This window comes from Cnephaeus nilssonii, assembly GCF_951640355.1.
Source record: "Cnephaeus nilssonii genome assembly, chromosome: 3".
NCBI lineage: Eukaryota > Metazoa > Chordata > Mammalia > Chiroptera > Vespertilionidae > Cnephaeus > Cnephaeus nilssonii.
The window spans coordinates 111484391-111507004 of NC_137074.1; the positions used below are offsets into that span (position 1 = coordinate 111484391).

General features: G+C 40.9%; 1 protein-coding gene across 1 annotated transcript in view; it reads left to right on the forward strand.

Annotated features, from left to right (window-relative positions):
- The window catches only part of PCOLCE2 (procollagen C-endopeptidase enhancer 2), a 202759-nt gene extending 181377 nt beyond the window's left edge, over positions 1-21382 (forward strand). Inside the window, exon 9 of the mRNA XM_079767106.1 lies at positions 21179-21382. Coding sequence (XP_079623232.1) covers positions 21179-21186 — 8 coding nt within the window. The 3' untranslated portion in view covers positions 21187-21382. The remainder of the gene's footprint in view (positions 1-21178) is intronic.
- The last annotated feature ends 1232 nt before the right edge of the window (positions 21383-22614 follow it).

Below are 22614 nucleotides of genomic sequence, written 5' to 3' on the forward strand. Positions count from 1 at the left end.
GCCCGCTTTGTGCGCACCTCCGTACCTCAGCTCTCCAGCGTTTGCGCTCCCTTCTCTTCTTAGTTGTAAATCTACCACTCAGCCAGCTTTCCCGTGGTTCTGGGTGGCAGACGTTTTGTTTTTTAGTTGTATTTTTGAAATTGTTGTGCGAGGCGGCAGTTTAGTTGTTTAACTTTGCCGCCATCTTGATGCCTCCGATTCCTCCTTTTCTTTCCTCTGGGAATTGTTTCATTGTATCCCCATTCTGACTATTACCAGAGGGTTCAAATGTCAAGTTTTGGGGGCCTTGGCTGTGTGCAGTGGGATTTTCGCACCCCCCCCCCAAGTGTCACTGAAGAGCTCTGACACCACGACGTGTTCCTGTGATGGGATGGTGGGAGCCACACTCGCCTTGGGTCAGAGTCACAGGCACCTAGAATCTGGGGCCCTGCTTGCATCACGTTGAAACACAGAACCTGCTGAGGTGTGTCAAAAATCATAGTCCCCTAGTGCGTGTCAGGAGTCAGAGGCTCCCTGTGTCTGCACCAAGAATCGAATATCAGAGTCTCTGTTGCTTGGTGCTACCTCGCACTGAGAATCAGAGTTCCTGTGTGCACATGTGCCAAGAATTGGAGTCGCTGGCTCTTAGTGTGAATGTACTGAGAATCAGGGATCCCAGGCGCACGCAATGAGAAACAGTCTAGTCACTGGTGCTCATTGCTGCCTCTTGCGTGGAGATTCAGGGTCCCTGATCTACATGGGAGACCGGGTTGCACAGTCGCACTGTGTTGGCAGGAGGTCCACACTTGCCCTGTGGAAAACAGCCTCTGTGTGCACTTGCCCTGCTGAATCAAAGTCAGGTGGCACTGCCGCTCAGTGTGGGCATAGGGTCTGGTCCTGCAGGTGTGCCCTGCGGGAAACAAACTCCCTGTGTCCATGCACCCACACTCAAATTCAGCACTGCCTCCTTGTATGTGCATGGGGTCTGGTCTTGGGGAATAAACTCCCCGAGTTATCATGTTCAGGTTCAAATTCAGCGCAGCCTCCCTGCTTGGGTGCAGGGTTTGGTCTTGGGAAACAAACTCCCTGGGTTCGCATTCCCAGGTTCAAATTCAGTGCTGTCCCCCTGCGTGGGTGTGGGATTTGGTCGCAGAAAACAATCTCCCCAAGTTGCGAACCTCAGCTCAAATTCAGCACATCCTCCCTGCCTGGGTGTGGAGCCTGGGTGAGGGAAACAAACTCCCTGAGTTCTCAGGTTCAGGTTCATATTCAGCACAGCCTTTCTGCCTGGGCATGGAGCCTAGTTGCAGGAGACAAATTCCCCTAATTCATGGATCCAGGCTCAAATTCAGCACTGTCTCCCTGCCCTGTATGGGTGCAGGAGCTGGTTGCAGCAAACAATCTCCCAAAAGATGTGCACTTAGGGTCAAATTCAGCAGTCTCCTTGCCTTGGCGCAGAGCCTGCTTGTGGGAAACAAACTTCCCGTGTCCGACACCAAGGCTTAAAGTCAGGTAGAGCTGCCACTGCTGTGTGTGTGCAGAAAGCCCTATTGTGTAGCCGGTGTCTGGCAGTTCCTATCTGCTGCCACGGGGGCAGTGGGGAAGAGGGATTGGCTTTGTGACTCACAGAAATCTGCAGCCAGGGTGCCTGGAGTCTTGTTGTCCCTGGGTCTGCAGGTGTGGTCGCAGGTCTTCTACCAGAGTGGCTGTAGGGTCTCAGTTTGCTACCGAGACCAGACTGGGTGGTGGCGAGGCTAAGATCCTAGTCTCAAGCAGTTCTGGTTTTTAAGATGGCATGGTCTCTGTGCTGCCAGAGTTCTCCTCAGAGTGTTTGCGGTGGCAGCGGGGTTTTACCCTCTAAGACTGCATGGATTGGCAGCCCCTTGGAAGACCTGCAGGGTCTAACTGTCCCTATTTCACTCTCTCTCACACACACACACACACACACACACACACACACACACTCTCAGGTCCACACACTGCTCTATCGCTCCCTCACTCTCTCACACACTCTCCCTCCCTACCTTCCTGCCAGTTGCCATCTTTTTTGATTGGAAGAGGTTACATACAGTTTTGTCCAAAGGTTTTCCTACATTCGCTGCACTTATAAGGCTTTTCTCCAGTGTGAACTCTCTGGTGAATACGGAGGTTAGCTTTTGCGTGTAAAAAACTTCCCACATTCACTACACTCATAAGGCCTTTCTCCAGTGTTAATTTTCTGATGTTGAATGAGTCCACTGTTATAGCTAAAGCATTTCCCACAATCATTACATTCATATAGCTTTTCTCCAGTGTGAATTATCTGATGTCAAGTGAGGGCAGACCTTCTGCTGAGGGACTTCCCACAAACACTACACTCATAAAGCTTTCCCCCAGTATGACCTTGGTGGTTTTCAATGAGTGTTGACCTCTGGCTGAAGGACTTTCCACAATAACTACACTCTCATGGCTTTTCCCCAGTGTGAATTCTCTGATGTTGAATGAGTCCATTTTGATAGCTAAAGCATCTCCCACAATCACTACATTCATATGGTTTTTCTGCAGTGTGAACTCTGTCATGGTTAAGGAGGTAATCTTTGTGTCTAAAAAACTTCCCACATTCACGACACTCATAAGGCCTTTCACCAGTGTGACTTCTGTGGTGTTCAATCAGCTTAGACCTATGACTGAAGGACATCCCACAATCACTACACTCAAATGGCTTTTCTCCAGTGTGAATTCTTTGATGTTGACTCAGGGCAGAGCTTTCACTGAAGGACTTCCCACAGTCACAGCAGTAGTCAGACTTTTCTCCATTGTGAACTCTCTGTTGTTGAATGAGGACAGATTTGTAACTAAAGCATTTGCCACAAACACTGCACTCAGATCGCTTTTCTCCAGTGTGAATTCTCTTATATTGAATGAAGCTAGAGCTTTGGCAAAAGGATTTCAGACAATCACCACACTCATAAGGCCTTTGTCCAGCGTGAAGTCTCCTATGACGAAGGAGGTTAAACTTTTGTCGAAAGGCCTTCCCCCATTTGTGACACTCAAAAATCCCTTTTCCAGGGTAGACGCTCTGCTGTTGAACAAGGTTCTGGTTGTGGAAGACAGCCTTTTTACACTCACCCCACTCATGATGATGTTTTCCACGAAGAACGGCCTGCTCACTCTCACGACCACTGTGGGACTCCTCAGTGCTGAGAGTGGCCTGGTGCTGAAGAAGGCCTGAGATGGCTTGGAAATCCTCCTCAACCTCCCTATACGTGAAAGGCTTCTGTGATACATAGGAGCTGCACCTGGTCACAGACGAGGCCCTGTCCATATCTTCTTTCCAGAGCTTCTCTCCACTGGCTTTCCTCTGTTGCTGGTGAGGGTTTGCACTGAAACAGAATTCTCTCACACATGCATCACTTAAGAAGGCTTTCTGCTCAAGGTCTGCTGCTGGTGACTCAGCCAGGTGCAGAATAGCTTTTAATACTGAGAGACACCAGTCACAAAGATGGGACTTCTGGGTTGCTGGAGCTGTCTTAGCAGCTGTGACTCTGCTGCTATAGATACACTCTGCTCGGAAGAGGTCTCCTCATCTTCAGTTTTATGCCAATAACCAACAGATGCTACAAGTGCAAAATTCTCCAGCATCATGTCGCAGTACAGAAGTCTCTGAGCCTCATCAAGGAGTTCCCACTCCTCCTGGGAGAAGGCGATGGCCACATCCTCAAATTTTATATCCTCAGTCTGAAAACTTCCCACATTCACGACACTCATAAGTGAAACCTTTGAACTCTGTGGGCGGAGCTGAGTCTGTGAGGCCGGAAGGCCTGAACCCCAAGAATAGCAGCTCAGCAAGCCTTGGACCCACCTCAGCATAGCAGGGCCAACCCTCTGGCGCTTCCCCATCACAACCTGTTGCTTTGGAGCCTCTGACTTGGTAAACCACACTTTTCAAACAACGCTCAGGGCTCACACGGTCCAATAGGACACAGCCCTGCTCACGCTCAGCCCTGGGACTTCTCAGCGAGGGCCTGGAGGGTGACCACCGCCTGTCCTGACACCACCTCGCAGACTCCACACCCATGTGATGCCCAGTTCATTGCTTCTTTTCAGTGAATTCCTAGTGGTTTCAAAGACTGTGGTATAGTGAGTTTGTTGCTCTATTTCAGGAATTACCCCAAGATTACAAACCACTTTCTGTACTCTTTCCTATCATTGGTAAGACATTTCATTGTGTTTTCTATTTTGTCCAGTTTCCTGTTGCTTTTCTTTGAATTTCTAGTAGATTCCAAGATGCAGGTATAGTGTGCTTACTTCTCAATACTAAGATTTCCCTTCCCCCCATTGTACATTGTTTCTGTACTCGTTCCTTACATCGAGAAGACACATTCATGTGCTTTCTGACAATTTTGTCTAGTTTCCTGCAGCTTTTCTGTGAATTCCTAGTAGATTCCAAGTCGCTGGAATAGTGTGCTGACTTTTCAATGCGGAGATATTTCCCCACATTGTACAGAGTTTCTGTATCTTCCCTCACATTGAGAAGACATTTCCTTGAGTTCTCTATTTTGTCCAGTTTCCTGCTGATTTTCTGTGAATACGTAGTTGTTTCTAGGACTGAGGTACAGTGTTCTTCCTCCTCTTCACCAGGATTTTTCCACGAATTGTACAAACACTTTTCTGCACTATTTTCTGAATTTGAGAAGTGATTTAAACTTGTCTTTCAACTATTTTGTACAGGTTATTACTTTTCAGTGAATTCCTACTTTTCAGTGAATTCCTAGTGGTTCTTAAAACTGGTATAGTGTGGTTATTGCTCTAGTTCAGGAATAACCTCAAGATTGCAAACCCCGTTCTGAACTCTTTCCTCACACAGAGAAGTCATTTTCAAGTGTTTTCTAACAATTTGTTCCAGTTTCCTGCAGCTATTCTGTGAATTCCTAGTAGATTCCAAGATGCAGGTATAGTGTACTTACTTCTCAATACCAAGATTTTCTCCCCATTGTACAGAGTTTCTGTACTCTTTCCTCACATTGAGAATATATTTCTACGTGTTCTTTGACTAACTTGTCCAATTTTCTGCTGCTTTTCTATGACATCCTAGTAGTTTCTAAACTGAGGTATAGTGTCCTTAATTCTCGTTACCAAGTTTTTATGCCACATTGTACAAACTGCTTACTGTACACTTTCCTCACCTTGAGAAGACATTTCCACGTGTTTTCTAACTGTTTTGTCCAATTCATTCCTTCTTTTCAGTGAATTCCTACTGGTTTCAAAGACTGTGGTCTAGTGAGTTTATTGCTCTATTTCAGGAATTACCCCAAGATCGCAAACCCCTTTCTGTACTCTTTCCTCTCATTGATAAGTCATTTCCATGTGTTTTCTATTTTGTCCATTTTCCTGTTGCTTATCCGTGAATTCCTAGTAGATTTCAAGATGCAGGTATAGTGTGCTTACTTCTCAATACCAAGATTCCCCCGATCTGCTATTGTACATCTCGTTATCAAGTTTGTAACCTGCTTTGTACAAACTGCTTACTGTACATTGTTTCTGTACTTTTTCCTCACATTGAGAAGACATTTCCTTGAGTTATCTATTTTGTCCAGTTTCCTGCTGCTTTACTAGGAATACATACCTAGTGGTTCCTAGGACTGAGGTACAGTGTGCTTCCTCCTCTTCACCAGGATTTTTCCACGCATTGTACAAACACCCTTCTGCGCTATTCTCTGAATTTGAGAAGTGATTTACACTTGTCTTCCAACTATTTCGTACAGGTTATGGCTACTTTTCAGTGAATTCTTAGTGGTTTCTAAAACTTGTATAGTGTGTTTATTGCTTTAGTTCAGGAATTTCCTCAATATTGCAAACCCCTTTCTGAACTCTTTCCTCATATAGAGAAGTCATTTTCATGTGTTTTCTGACTATTTTGTCCAGTTTCCTGCTGTTATTCTGTGAATTCCTAGTAGATTCTAAGACTGAGGTGTAGTGTGCTTACTTCTCAATACCAAAATTTTCTTGCCCTTTGTAAAGAGTATCTGTACACTTTCCTTACATTGAGAAGATATTTCCACGTGGTTTTTGACTATTTTGTCTAGTTTCCTCCTGCTTTTCTATGACTTCCTAGTGGTTTCTAAGACTGAGGTATAGTGTCCTTACTTCTCGTTATCAAGTTTGTAACCTGCTTTGTACAAACTGCTTACTGTACTCTTTCCTCACATTGAGAAGACATTTCCACGTGTTTACTAACTGTTTTGTCCAATTAATTGCTTCTTTTCAGTGAATTCCTAGTGGTTTCAAAGACTGTGGTATAGTGAGTTTATTGCTCTACTAGGGGCCCGGTGCACGAAATTCGTGCACTGGGGGTCGGGGGTCCCTCAGCCCAACCTGCCCCTTCTCATATACTGGGAACCCTTAGGGGATGTCCTACTGATGGCTTAGGCCCGCGCCCCACAGGGAGCGTACCTAAGCCGCAGTCTGGCCTCCCTTTGTGGGAGACAACCAGGCTGGTCAGGGGAAGGCACCAGCCCCATCACCCCACTGCTGCAGCCACTGTCAGTCACCGCAGCCACCAAGGTGTTTTCATCAACATGGACTCCAGTCCCTTCACCAAGAAAAAATGACAACTTTCTTTAGGCATTTTCAAGATGTGTCTTTCATAGGATATAGATTTCTTTATTTATTTTTTTATCCTCACCTGAGGGTATGTTTCCATTGACTTTTAGAGAATGTGGAAGAGAAAGGGAAAGACAGAGAGAAACACTTTGATTGGTTGCCTCCTGCACAAACCCTGATCTGGGCCCCGGCCAAGGAGGAGCCTGCAACCTAGGTACATGCCTTTGATCAGAATCAAACCCAGACCCTGCTGTCTGCAGGCTGTGGCATTATCCACTGAGTCAAACCGGCTAGGGCAGGATATGACATTTCTTAGCCCTCCAGCAGCGGACCTTCATTTTTTTCTCCAGAAGTGTGGTGGAAAAACCCTAGATCACCTTTTTGGATTCTTATTACCCAGTTTACTAAGAGTATTACCAGTGGCATACAGGAAGCTTAGCCAATGTGCAGTCAGAAAAGGTGTTTTCTCTATAGTTCACACCAATGGAGGGCTGGGCCCTGCCCAGGCCTAAAGTCTCTGGCCGAAGCTTTAGGCCTGGGCAGGCCTCTCCAACTCCCTCTGATCACCGGCTCAGCCCCTGTCCAGGCCTGCCCAGACCGAAAGCCTCTTGGGCAGGAGCAGACCCCGAGCTCCCTACAATCAATTGCAGGGGGTCCGCTCCTGCCCAGGCTGAAAGCAGACCCCCAGCTCCCTGCCCAGGTGATCAATTGCACGGGGTCTACTGGTGTACCAGGCCGAAGAAACCCCCAGCTCCCTGGGATTGATTGCAGGGGGTCCGCTCCTGCCCAGGCCTAAAGCAGACCCCCAGCTCCCTGCCCAGGTGATCAATTGCACGGGGTCTACTGGTGTACCAGGCTGAAGAAACCCCCAGCTCCCTGGGATTGATTGCAGGGGGTCCGCTCCTGCCCAGGCCGAAAGCAGACCCCCAGCTCCCTGCCCAGGTGATCAATTGCACGGGGTCTACTGGTGTACCAGGCCGAAGAAACCCCCAGCTCCCTGGGATTGATTGCAGGGGGTCCGCTCCTGCCCAGGCCGAAAGCAGACCCCCAGCTCCCTGCCCAGGTGATCAATTGCACGGGGTCTACTGGTGTACCAGGCCGAAGAAACCCCCAGCTCCCTGCAATCGATGGCAGGGGTTCCACTCGTGCTCCAGGCGAAAAGCCTCTGGCGGAGGCTTTTGACCTGGGTCTGTTCACCACGCCCACCATCCAATCAGAGCGAGGAGCTGGGTGTCTACTACGCCCACAATCTATTGAAAGCGGGGAGCTGGGTGTCCCCTCCAGCTCCAGGCCAAAAGCCTCCAGCGGAGGCTTTTGGTCTGGTGCCAGAGCGGACCACAGCTCCCTGCAATCCATCGCAGGGGGTCAGCTCAGGGCACCTATGTATGCAAATTAACCTCCATCTTGGTTGGGTTTATTTGCATACTCACTCTGATTGGATGGTGGGCGTGGCTTGGCTTATGGGCGTGGCTTGGGCGTAGCAAAGGTGCGGTCAATTTGCATATTACTGTTTTATTAGGTAGGATTTCAGGAATTACCCAAAGATTGCAAACCCCTTTCTGTACTATTTCCTCTCATTGAAAAGTCATTTCCATGTGTTTTCTATTTTGTCCAGTTTTCTGTTGCTTTTCTGTGAATTTCTAGTAGATTCCAAAATGCAGTTATAGTGTGCTTACTTCTCAATACCAAGATCTCCCCCTCATTTTACATTGTTTCTGTACGCATTCCTTACATCTAGAATACATTTCCACGTTCTATCTGACAATTTTGCCCAGTTTCCTGCTGCTTTTCTGTGAATTCCTAGTAGATTCCAAGTCGCTGGAATAGTGTGCTTACTTCTCAATGCCAATATTTTTCCCCAGATTGTACAGAGTTTCTGTATTTTTCCTCACAGTGAGAAGACATTTCCTTGAGTTCTCTATTTTGTCCAGTTTCCTGCTGCTTTTCTGTGAATTCCTAGTGGTATCTAGTACTGAGGTACAGGGTGCTTCCCCTTCTTTACCAGGATTTTTCCACGCATTGTACAAACACTTTTCTGCACTGTTTTCTGAATTTGAGAAGTGTTTACACTCTTCTTTCAACTATTTTGTACAGGTTACTATTTTTCAGTGAATTCCTACTTTTCAGTAAATTCCTAGTGGTTTGTAAAACTGGAATAGTGTGGTTATTACTCTAGATCAGGAATTTCCTCAAGATTGAAACTCCTTTCTGAACTCTTTCCTCATATAGAGAATTTATTTTCATGTATTTTCTATCTATTTTGTCCTGTTTCCTGCTGCTATTCTGTGTATTCCTAGTAGATTCTAAGACTGAGGTATAGTGTGCTTACTTCTCGTTACCAAGTTTGTATCCTGCATTGTACAAACTGCTTACTGTCATCTTTCATCTCATTGAGGAGACATTTCCACGTGTTTTCTAACTGTTTTGTCCAGTTCATTGCTTCTTTTCAGTGAATTCCTAGTGGTTTCAAAGACTATGGTGTACTGTGTTTATTCTCTAATTCAGGAATTTCCTAAAGATTGCAAACGCCTTTCTATACTTATCTTCACATTGAGAAGACTTTTCCTGGAGTTCTCTATTTTGTCCAGTTTCCTGTTGCTTTTCTGTGAATTCTTAGTAGATTCCAAGTCAAAGAAATTGTGTGCTTACTTCTCAATACCAAAATTTAAGATTTTTCCCTACATTGTACAGATTTTCTGTACTCTTTCTTCACATTGAGTTCTCTATTTTGTTTAGTTTCCTGCTGCTTTTCTATGAATTCCTAGTGGTTTCCAGTACTGTGGTACAGTGTGCTTCCTCCTCTTCACCAGGATTTTCCCGCACATTGTAGAAACACCTTACTGCACTCTTTTCTGAATTTGAGAAGTGATTTACACTTGGCTTCCAAGTATTTCGTATACGTTACTGTGAATTCTTAGTGGTTTCTAAAACTGTGGGATAGTTTGCTTATTGCTCTGTTCCGGGACTTTGACCCAAAGTACAATTTTTGTACTCATTCCCCACATTGAGAAGTCATTTCCATGTGTTTTCTAACTATTTTGTCCAGTTTCCTGTTGCTTTGTTGTGAATTACCTGTATTTCTAAGACTGATGTACAGTGTGCTTACTTCTCGTTACCAAGTTTTTCTCCCGCATTGTACAAACAACTTAATGTTCTCTTTCCTCACTTTGAGAAGACATATCCATGTGTTTTTTTAAACTATTTTGTCCAGATTATTGGTTCTCTTCAGTGAAATCCTAGTCGTTTCAAAGACTGTGGTGTATTGTGTTTTATGTTCTATTTCAGAAATTTCCCAGAGATTGCAAATGCCTTTCTGTACTTTTCCTCACATTGAGAAGATATTTCCTCGAGTTCTCTATTTTGTCCAGGTTTCTGTTGCTTTCCTGTGAATTCCTAGTAGATTCCATGTCACAGGAATAGTGTGCTTACTCCTCAATACCAAGATTTCCCCCCACTTTGTACAGAGTTTCTGTACTCTTTCTCACATTGAGAAGACATTTCCTTGAATTCTCCATTTTGTTTAGTTTCCTGCTGCTTTTCTCTGAATTCCTAGTGGTTTCTAGGACTGAGGTGTAGTGTGCTTACTTCTCCCTACCAAGTTTTTATCCCGCATTGTCCAAACAACTCACTGTAGTCTTGCCTCATTTTGAGAAGACATTTTCACCTGTTTTCTGTTTTGTACAGTTTATTGGTTCTTTTTCAGTGAATTCCTCGTGTTTTCAAAGACTGTGGTGTAGTGTGGTTATTGCTCTATTTAGGAATTTCCCAGAGATTGCAAACGACTTTCAGTACTTTTCCTCATATTGAGAAGACATTTCCTCGAGTTCTGTATTTTGTCCAGTTTCCTGCAGTTTTTCTGTGAATTCTTAGTGGCTTCCAAAAATGGTATAGTGTGTTTATTGCTCTAGTTCAGGAATTTCATCAAGATTGCAAACCCCTTTCTGTACTCTTTCCTCACATTGAGAAAACATTTCCAAATTTTTTTCTAACTGTTGTGTCCAGTTCATTGCTTCTTTTCAGTGAATTCCTACTGGTTTCAAAGACTGTGGTATAGTGAGTTTATTGCTCTATTTCAGGAATTACCCCAAGATTGCAAACCCCTTTCTGTACTCTTTCCTCTCATTGATAAGTCATTTCCATGTGTTTTCTATTTTGTCTAGTTTCCTGTTGGTTTTCTGTGAATTCCTAGTAGATTCCACGATGCAGTTATAGTTTACTTACTTCTCAATACCAAGATTCTCCCCATTCCCCATTGTTCATTGTTTCTGTACTCTTTCCTCACAATGAGAAGACATTTCCTTGAGTTCTCTATTTTGTCCAGTTTTCTACTGCTTTACTAGGAATACATACCTAGTGGTTCCTAGGACTGAGGTACAGTGTGCTTCCTCCTCTTCACTAGGATTTTTCCATACATTGTACAAACCTTTTCTGCACTATTTTCTGAATTTGAGAAGTGATTTACACTTGTCTTGCAACTATTTTGTACAGGTTACGGCTACTTTTAAGTGAATTCCTAGTGGTTTGTAAAACTGGAATAGTGTGTATATTGCTCTAGTTCAGGAATTTCCTCAAGATTGCAAACACCTTTCAGAACTCTTTCCTCAAGAGAGAAGTCATTTTCATGTGTTTTCTAACTATTTTGTCCAGTTCCTGCTGCTATTCTCTGAATTCCTAGTAGATTCTAAGACTGAGGTATAGTGTGCTTACTCCTCAATACCAAGATTTTCTCCCCCTTTGTACAAAGTTTCTGTACTCTTTCCTTACATTGAGAAGATATTTCCATGTGGTTTTTGACTAATTTGTCCAGTTTCTGGCTGCTTTTGTATGACTTCCTAATAGTTTCTAAGACTGAGGTATAGTGTCCGTACTTCTCGTTACCAAGTTTGTATCCTGCATTGTACAAACTGCTTACTGTAGTCTTTCCTCACATTGAGAAGACATTTCCACGTGTTTTCTAACTGTTTTGTCCAGTTCATTGCTTCTTTTCAGTGAATTCCTAGTGGTTTCAAAGACTGTGGTGTAGTGTGTTTTATGTTCTATTTCAGAAATTTCCCAGATTGCAAATGTCTTTCTGTACTTTTCCTCACATTGAGAAGATATTTTCTTGAGATCTCTCTTTTGTCCAGTCTCCTGTTCCTTCTTGTGAATTCCTAGTAGATTCCAAGTCAAAGGAATAGTGTGCTTACTTTTCAATACCAAGATTTTTCCACACATTGTACAGAGTTTCTGTATTCTTTCCTCACATTGAGTTCTTTATTTTGTCCAGTTTCCTGCTGCTTTACTGTGAATACTTAGAGGTTTCTAGGACTGAGGTACAGTGTGCTTTCTCCTCTTCACCAGGACTTTTCCACGAATTGTACAGACACCTTTCTGCACTATTTTCTGAATTTGAGAAGTGATTTACACTTCTCTTCAAACTATTTCTTACAGGTTACTGCTACTTTTCAGTGCATACCTAGTGGTTTATAAAACTGTGGGATAGTTTGCTTTTTGCTCTATTTCTGGGACTTTGTCCCAAAGTACAAACACTTTTTGTACTCATTCCCCTCAATGAGAAGTCATTTCTATGTGTTTTCTAACTATTTTGTCCAGTTTCCTATTGCTTTTCTGTGAATTCCTAGTAGTTTCTAAGACTGAGGTACAGTGTGCTGACTTCTTATTACCAAGTTTTTCTCCCGCATTGTACAAACAATTTACTGTTCTCTTTCCTCACTTTGAGAAGACATTTTCATGTGTTTTCTAACTATTTTGTCCAGATTATTGTTTCCCTTCAGTGAAATCATAGTGGTTTAGAGACTGTAGTGTATTGTGTTCTATGTTCTATTTCAGGAATTTCCCAGAGATTGCAAACTCCTTTCTGTACTTTTCCTCACATTGAGAAGATATTTCCTCAAGTTCTCTATTTTGTCCAGTTTCCTGCTGCTTTTCTGTAAATTCCTAGTGTTTTCTACAACTAAGTACCATGTGCTTCCTCTTCCTCACCAGGATTTTTACATGCATTGTTACAAACACCTTTCTGCACTATGTTCTAAATTTAAGAAGTGATTTACACTTGTCTTCCAACTATTTCATACAGGTTACTGCTACTTTTCAGTGAATTCCTAGTGTTTTCTAAAACTGGTATAGTGTGTTTATTGCTCTAGTTCAGGAATGTCCTCCAGATCACAATCCCCTTTCTGAACTCTTTCCTCACATTGAGAAGTCATTTTCACGTGTTTTCTAACAATTTCGTCAAGTTTCTTGCTACTTTTCAGTGAATTCCTAGTAATTTCTACAACTGTGGTATAGTTTGCTTATTGCTCTATTTCTGGGACTTTGCCCCAAAGTACACTTTGTGTACTCTTTCCTCTCACTGAGAATTCATTTCCATGTGTTTTTTTTTTTAACAATTTTGTCCAGTTTCCTGTTGATTTTCTGTGAATTTCTAGTAGTTTCTAAGACCGAGGTACTGTGTGCTTACTTCTCCCTACCAAGTTTTTATCCTGCATTGTCCAAACAACTTACACTTCTTTTTCCTCTCTTTGAGAAGAAATTTTCACATGTTTTCTAACTGTTTTGTCCAGTTCATTGCTTTATTTCAGTGAATTCCTAGTGTTTTCCAAGACTGCGGGGTAGTGTGTTTATTGCTCTATTTAAGGAATTTCCCAGAGATTGCAAATGCCTTTCTGTACTTTTCCTCACTTTGAGAAGACATTTCCTCGAGTTCTCTATTTTGTCCAGTTTTCTGTTGCTTTTCTGTGAATTCCTAGTAGATTCCAAGTCCCAGGAATAGTGTGCTTACTTCTCAATACCAAGATTTTTCCCAACATTGTACAGAGTTGCTGTAATCTTTCCTCACATTGAGAAGACATTTCCTTGAATTCTGTGTTTTGTCCAGTTTCCTGTTAATTTTCTTTGAATTCCTAGTAGTTTCTAAGACTGATGTACAGTGTGCTTACTTATCCTTACCAAGTTTTTATCCCGCATTGTACAAACTGCGTACTTTACTCTTTCATCACATTGAGAAGAGATTTCCTTGAGTTCTCTATTTTGTCCAGTTTTCTGCTGCGTTTCTGTGAATTCCTAGTGGTTCCTAGAAAGGAGTTACAGTGTGCTTCCTCCTCTTCACAAGGATTTTTCTGCCCATTGTAGAAAAACCTTTCTGCACCATTTTCTGAATTTGAGAAGTGATTTACACTTGTCTTCCAACTGTTTTGTACAGGCTACTGCTAATTTTCAGTGAATTCCTAGTGGTTTCTCAAACTGGTATAGTGTGTTTATTGCTCTAGTTCAGTAATTTCCACAAGATTGAAAACCCCTTTCTGAACTCTTTCCTCACATTGAGAATCCTTTTCATGTGTTTTCTAACAATTTTGTCAAGTTTCTTGTTACTTTTTATTGAATTCCTAGTAATTTCTACAACTATGGTATAGTTTGCTTATTGCTCTATTTCTGGGATTTTGCCTCAAAGTACAAACACTTTTTGTACTCTTTCCTCTCATTGAGAACTCATTTCCATGTGTTTTCTAACAATTTTGTCCAGTTTCCTGTTGCTTTTCTGTGAATTTCTAGTAGTTTCTAAGACTGAGGTACTGTGTGCTTACTTCTCCCTAACCAAGTTTTTATCCCACATTGTCCAAACAACTTACACTTCTTTTCCCTCTCTTTGAGAAGACATTTTCACATGTTTTCTAACTATTTTGTCCAGTTCGTTGCTTCTTTTCAGTGAATTCCTAGTGGTTTCCAAGACTGTGGTGTAGTGTGTTTATTGCTCTTTTTAAGGAATTTTCCCAGACATTACTTCTCAATAGAAGTAATGCTCTATGAAAATGAAATTTTAAGTGTTTAACCAACATTTTGCAAAAATGCCAACTCATTTTGATGGAATAATAAATGTAAACAGTGTTGCACTCACTTCTCAGCTCTTTGAACATGATTTTTCAGTGACTAAATTGTGTCCTTCAGATATTAAAGCTCTTTGAACATGTATTCCTAGTGTATGAAGCACATTCCTAAATATTTCCCTAGTCTATCATTGTGAATTCTCAGTGTTTGATTCACTTTTGTCCAGTGATTCACACTCATTCATTGTGAATTCCAAGTGTTTATACAGCGTTTTTCCATATATACCAGCTCTTTAAACCTAAATTATTACTACTTTAAACACTAGCCTATCATTGTGATTTCTAAGAGTTTTGAATACATTCATACTGTCATATCAGCTGTATGAAAATAACTTTTTAAAAAATTTCTTTATTGATTAAGGTATTATATATGTGTCCTTATTCCCCCATTGCCCCCCACCTCTAATTTATGCCCCACCCCCCTCTTGTCTGTGTCCATTGATTAGGCTTATAAGCATGCATACAAGTCCTTTGGTTGATCTCTCCCCCTTATCCCCACCATCCCCTACTTTCCCTGAGGTTTGACGTTGTGATTGATGTTTCTCTGTCTCTGGATCTATTTTTGATCATCAGTTTATGTTGTTCATTATATTCCACAAATGAGTGAGATCATGTGATATTTATGTTTCTCTGACTGGCTTATTTCACTTAGCCTAATGCTCTCCATCTCCATCTATATTGTTGCAAATGGTAAGAACTCCCTTTTTACCGCAGCCTAGTATTCCATTGTATAGATGTAGCACAGTTTTTTAATCCACTCATATGTTGATGGGCACTTAGGCTGTTTCCAAATCTTAGCTATGGTGATTTGTGCTGCTATGAACATAGTGGTGCATATATCCTTTCTGATTGGTGTTTCTAGTTTCTTGAGGTATATTCCTAGGAGTGGGATTACTGGGTCAAATGGGAGTTCCATTTTTAGTTTTTGGAGGAAACCCCAAACTGTTCTCCACAGTGGCTGCACCAGTCTGCATTCCCACCAGCAGTGCACAAGGGTTCCTTTTCTCTGCATCCTCGTCAATACTTGTCATTTATTGATTTGTTGATCATAGCCATTCTGACAGGTATGAGATGATGCCGCATTGTTGCTTTGATTTGCATCTCTCTGATGATTAGTGACTTTGAGCAGGTTTTCATATGTCTCTTGGCCTTCCTTCTGTCTTATTTAGATCAGTTGCCCATTTTTCGATTGGGTTGTTTATCTTCTTTATGTTAAGCTGCATGAGTTTTCTGTAAATGTTGGAGATTAAACCCTTATCGTTGATATCATTGGCAAATATGTTCTCCCATGCAGTGGGTTTTCTTGTTGTTTTATTGATGGTCCTTTACTGTGAAAAAGCTTTTTATTTTGATGTAGTCCCATTTGTTTATTTTCTCTTTAGTTTCCATTGCCATAGGAGCAGTATCAGTTAAGAAATTTCTTCGGCATATGTCAGAGATTTTTCTGGCTGTGGATTCCTCTAGTATTTTTATGGTTTCTCGTCATATGTTTAAGTCCTTGATCCATTTTGAGGGTTTTTTTTTTGTGTGTGTATGGTGTAAGTTGGTGGTTTAGTTTCATTTTTTTTGCATGTATCTGTCCAATTTTTCCAACACGATTTTTTGAAGAGACTGTCTTGACTCCATTGTATGTTCATGCCTCCTTTGTCAAATATTAATTGGCCATAGTGGTTTGGGTTGATTTCTAGGTTCTCTCTTCTATTCCATTGATCTATATTTTGTTCTTGTGCCAGTACCAGGCAGTTTTGAGAATAGTGGCTTTGTAATACAGCTTGAAATCTGGTATTGAGATCCCACCTACTTTGTTCTTCTTTCTCAGGATTACTGCAGCTTTTTGGGGTCTTTTTTTATTCCAAATGAATTTTTGGAGAGTTCATTCTAGGTCGGTGAAATATGCTGTTGATATTTTAATGGGGACTGCATTGAATCTATAGATTGCTTTGGGTAGTATGGACATTTTAATGATGTTGATTCTACCAATCCGTGAACATGGTATGTTCTTCCATCTGTTTACGTCTTGCTCTATCTCTTTTTTCAGTGTCCTGTAGTTTTCTGCATATAGGTCTTTTACCTCCTTAGTTAAGTTTATTCCTAGATATCTTTATTTTTTTGGTGTGATGGTAAATGGGATTGCTTTTTTAGTCTCTCTGTCTGTAAGTTCACTATTGGTGTATAGAAACGCCATAGATTTCTTGGCGTTAATTTTGTATCCTGCTACATTGCCAAATTTATTTCTTAAGTCTATTAGTTTTTTGATGGAGTCTTTCAGGTTTTTTATGTACAATATCATGTCATATGCAAATAAGAACAGCTTTACTTATTTTCCAATTTGGATGCCTTTTATTTCTTCTTCTTGTCTAATTTCAATGGCTAATACTTCCAGTACTATGTAGAACAGGAGTGGTGAGAGTGCGCATCCCTGTCTTGTTCCTGTTCTTAGGGGAAATGGTTTTAGTTTTTGCCCGTTGAGTATGACATTAGCTGTGGGTTTACCATATATAGCTTTTATTATTTTGAGGTATGATCCTTCTATTCCCACCTTGATGAGAGTTTTTATCAAGAAAGGGTGTTGGATTTTGTCAAATGCGTTTTCTGTATCAATTGATATGACTATGTGATTTTTCTCCCTTAATTTGTTTATGTGATGTATCACATTTATTGATTTGCGGATATTGTACCATCCTTGCATCCCTGGGATATATCCTACTTGGTCATGGTGTATGATCTTTCTGATGTATTGCTGAATCCTATTTTCTAGAATTTTGTTGAGGATTTTGGCATCTGTGTTCACGTGGGATATTTGCCTGTAATTCTCTTTCATTGTGTAGTCTTTATCTGGTTTTGGTATTAGGGTGATGCTGGCTTCATAGAAGGAGCTTGGAAGTGTTTCTTCCTCTTGACATTTTTGGAATAGTCTGAGAAGGATAGGTTTTAGATTTTCCTTGAATGTTTGGTAAAACTCCCCCTGTGAAGCCGTCTGGCCCGGGCTTTTGTTTGCTGGAAGTTTTTTGATGAGTGCTTCAATTTCTTCCATAGTTACTGGCCTATTGAGATGTTTAGATTCTTCTTGATTGAGTTTTGGAAGGTTATATTTTTCTAGGAATATGTCCATTTCCTCCAGGTTGTCTAGTTTGTTAGAACAGAGTTGTTCATAGTATTTTTTAACAATCCTTTGTATTTCGGTGGGGTCTGTTGTTATAGCACCTCTTTCATTTCTGATTTTGTTTATTTGGGTCCTCTCTCTTTGCTTCTTGGTGAGTCTGTCTAGAAGTTCATCAATCTTGTTTATCCTTTCATAGAACCAGCTCTTGGTTTTGTTGATCTTTTGTATTGTTTCTTTGGTCTCAATGTAGTTTATCTCCACTCTGATCTTTATTATTTCCTTTCTTCTGCTTACACTGGGCTTTTCTTGTTGTTCTCTTTCTAACTCTTTGAGTTGTAGGGTTAGGTAATTTATTACCATTTTTTCTTGTTATTTTGCAGTAGGCTTGTAAAGCTGTGAATTTCCCTCTCAAGACTGCTTTCGCTGTGTCCCACAGATTTTGGATTGTTGTGTTTTTATTGTCATTTGTTGCCAGGATGTTTTTTATTTCTTCCTTGTTCTCTCTGGTAACCGAGTCATTGTTTAATAGCATGCTGTTTAGTCTCCATGTGTTTGAATTTTGGATTGTTTTTATTGTAGTTGATTTCCAGTTTTATGCCACTGTGATCTGAGAAGATGCTTGATATGATTTCTATCTTCTTGAATTTGAAGAGACCTTTCCTATGACTCAACTTATGGTATATCTTTGTAAATGACCCATGTGCACTTGAGAAGAATGTATATTCTGTGGCTTTGGGGTGAAATATTCTGAATATGTCAATTAATTCTATCTGGTCTAGTGATTCTTTTAGGATTGATGTTTATTTGCTGATTTTTTGTTTAGAGGATTTGTACAATGGTGATAGTGTGCTATTAAAGTCTCCTACTATGATTGTATTGCTGTCAATCTCTCCCTTGAAATCGTCCAGGAATTTTTTTTATGTATTTGGGTGCTCCTCTATTGGGTGCATGTATGTTTGCCAGATTTATTTCTTCTTGTTGGATTGTTCCCTTTAGTATTATGAAGTGGCATTCCTTATGTCTTGTTATGTCCTTCACTTTGAGATCTAATTTGTCAGATATAAGTATTGCTACCCCATCTTTTTTTTCATTTCATTCACCTGAAAAAACTTTTTCCATTCCTTCACCCTCAGTCTGTGTGTGTCTCTCTTTTTCTTAGGTAGGTTTCTTGTAAACAGCAGATATATGGGTCATGTTTTCTTATCTGATCGGTTACCCTATCTCTTTTGATTTAGGGCATTTAATCCATTTACATTTAAAGTTATTATTGATAGGTACTTATTTGTCGCCATTTTTATTCTTTACCCCTGTGTTCCTTCTTCACTTGCTATTTCTTTTCTTTCTTTCTTTCTTTCTTTCTTTCTTTCTTTCTTTCTTTCTTTCTTTTTTTTTTTACAGCATACCCTTTAGCATTTCTTGCATTGCTGGTTTGGTGGTAATAAATTCCCTTATTCTTTTTTTTTTTTTTTTCTGTGAAGCTCCTGATTTCACCTTCAATTTTGATTGATAGCCTTGCTGGATACAGTATTCTTGGATTCAGACCCTTCCTTTGCATGACTTTGTATATTTCATTCCATTCCCTTCTGGCCTGATGAGTTGAGAAATAAGTTGCTAGTCTGATGGGGGTTCCTTTGTATGTAACTTTCTGTCTCTCTCTGGCCGCTTTTAAGATTCTTACTTTGTCATTGGTGTTTGCCAATTTAATTATAATGTGCCTTGGCATCAGTCTTTTGGGGTTCATTTTGCTTGGGACTCTGTGAGCTTCTTGGTTTTGTGTGGGGTTTTTTCTTCCCTATATCAGGGAAGTTTTCTGTCATTATTTCTTCAAACAGGTTTTCTATTTCTTGTTCAGATTCCTCTCCTTCTGGAACCCCTATTATGCAGATATTGTTTTGTTTTGTGTTGTCCCAAAGTTCCCTTAGGCTCTCCTCCTGCTTTTTAATTGTTTTTTCTAGAAGCTGCTCTACTTGGGAATTTTTTCCTACCTTGTCTCCTAGCTCACTGATGCAGTCCTCTGCTTCTTATAGTCTACTCTTGATGCTTTCTATTGAGTTCTTTACAGCAGCAATGTCATTTTTCATTTCTTCTTGGTTCTTCTTCATTTCCTCTTGGTTCTTACTCATATTATCGAATTTGTATTCCATTCTTTTCAGCCACCTTCTGTCCATTTCTCTGAATTCTTTCTCTGACAGATTGCTTGCCTCCATTTCGTTTACTTCCTTTTCTGGTGATGCCTGCTTTTCCTTTGTATGTGGGCTGGTACTTTGTCTCCCCATGGTCTCGCTTCTCCGTGTGTCTGGTTATGTAGTTCTCTCTCTCCTGCATTGATCTAAAGGCACAAAATACAACACAACCAGGTACAACACACAAGTCACTGAACAGTAATGTATTGATTATATTAATAACCCCAAATAAAGGAGACCACCAGAGAAAGGCGTATTAGGGGATAGGAGAGAAAGAAGAAGAGGATAAAAAAGAAATGAGTGCCAAAATGAAATTGGGAAAATAAAATAAAAAAGTAAGAGTGAAAAGAAAGAGAATAAAAAAGAAAAGGGGAACAAACTATATATTTGGGAAGAAAGCTCCAATAGAACAGCCACTAATCGCAGCAAATGCCAGCAACAAGTACTTGGAGATGAATACAAACTACAAATGACAGCTAATAACAAGCAAGGTGAGGAAAAACAGAAGCAAAAAAACAAAGTAAACAAAAACAAAAAAAGAATAAGCAAAACAATCTCACAAACAAGCATTAAAAATCGGTATTATCAACATTCAAGCAAACAACAACAAAAGGACAGAGAGAAAAACAATTTTTTGGATAGTGAAGACAGAGAAGACAGTGGTGTATATGAACTTGGAGCAGGGGATTGGAAATTAGATATATAAGTAGGGTGAAATTTTAACAGGGGGTAAAAAGAAAGAATAGGGAAAATCTAAAGCACGAGAAAGGTAAGATAAACAGGACAACAAAAGGGGAAAAGTTAGGAAGAGAGTGATGGCATAAAGGTGGAGTTGAGATAGAGTAGAATGATGCTAAAGAAAGATGAGAATAGAATGTAGAACACTAATCTCAAGGTAAAATAAAGAGAAAATAAAATGACACTTTTTTTTAAAAAGGTAAAATATTAGTAGTAATAATACTGGTTGATAATAAAAATGTAATAATTGAAAAGGAAAAATCAAGTGAGGAGAAAAAAATAGTTTCTTAAGTAAAAGATGAAAAAAAATAAAATAAAAATAAAATGTGCAGTAGTGAAGGTCATTCACTTCCTCTATTGTTCTGTTTGGCATGCCTGTTTCCCAGTCAGGACAGTAATGCAGTTCCCTGCGTTCCACCGCTCCTCAGTGTTGTAAGCCAGTCCTGATTTTTAAGCAGGCAGTGTGTCTTACTTTATTGTATTCCTTTATTTGTGATTACACAAGAGTCAATTTGTGATTCAACCCCTGAGTGGCAGTGTTTCTGAATTGACCTCTGGGTCTATAGGTTCTCTCTAGCCTGTGCTTAGATCCTTCTTTCCCTGTGGCACTCAATATTGGTTTGTGCGAGTGGGCTGCCCCAGAGCTGGTTCTCCAAGGGTGACTCCCCGCTCTGATCCCCAGGTTCCAGAAAAACAACTTTCCCCTCTAGTCTCCTAAGGTATCCCCAACTGGGTGATCCCATGCACTGGACTCAGCAATCAGAAGCAAGGATTTAAAGAGGAGAAACAGCACCTGTGCGTCACTGCAGGTTGCCCAGGACCAAACCAGAGAGGGTCGGACCTGCATTACCACCATTTGTCCACCATCCAGAACTGAAATATCATTGCTGCCATGTGCACATAAGGAACTGTTTGACATTGAAATTGGGACTCAAAAGAACTGTTGGACCAGAAAGAAACTCCCTACAGACTGATTCATTTGCCTTTCAGCATAATCATTATTGCTTGTCTCATTTTTGGTTCTTATAAGTGTATTTCTAGTAGCACATGATCTCACTCATCTAGGGGAAATGATAAACAACATGGACTGATGAACAAGAACAGACCCAGAAACAAGGAGGAATGGATCAGACTGTCAGGCCTCAGAGGGAGGGTAGGGGAGGGTGGGGATATAGGGGAGAGATCAACCAAAGGACTTGTGTGCATGCATATGAGCCTAACCAGTGGTTAAGGACAACAGGGGGGAGAGGCATGCATGGGGAGGGGTGTGGAATGGGAATGGGGGGATGAGGACAAATATGTTATACCTTAATCAATAAAGAAATTTAAAAAAATAAAAAATAATAAAAAAATAAAGAGGAGAAAGCGCAAGTGTGTGAACTCCGGGGCTGTGCACAAGTCTGCGCAGTTCTTCCTTCCCTGCCCATCCCTCCCACCCCCCCTCCCCCAGCCCCCGTGTCCAAGCAGCCGTCACACTTTTAAAATTTTTAGGCTGTCCTTCTGCATTAGATCAAAATGGGTTGCTTTTTAGAGATCCCCTCTGTTAGCACTCTGAGGACCCCCTTCCACATTCACGGATCACGCCAGCCCCAACAGCCACGGATTTTCTAGGTGCAGACTTTCCCCAGTACTCCAGCTCCCACAGTGCACACGTTTCTCTGTCCTGCCAGAACCAGAGACCTCACCTTATCCCAGGTGAAATCTGACCTTTCCGTGGTGGAGTGTAGAGTGTTTCTGAATCCGCGTGTTTGCTCCAATTGGGGACCACAGCTATTTGGTGGGTACTATAGTTGTAGATTTTCAGGCTTGAATTATAGAGAATGAATTATAAATGTAACTAGTATCCAACTCAGTTCTCTACTCTTTGAACATGATTTCCTGGTGATTAAACAGTGTCCTTCATTATTAAGGCTCTATTCACATGTATTCCTAGTGTTTCAAGTACATTCCTAAATATTTCTCTAGTCTATCATTGTGAATTCTCAGTGTTTGATGCACTTTTGTCCAGTTATTCATGCTCATTCTTTGTGAATTCCAAGTGTTTATACAGCCTTTTACCATATATACAAGCACTTAATTTTAAATAATTACTACTTTGAACACTAGAATAACTATCATTTTGATTCCTAAGAGTATTCAAAACTTT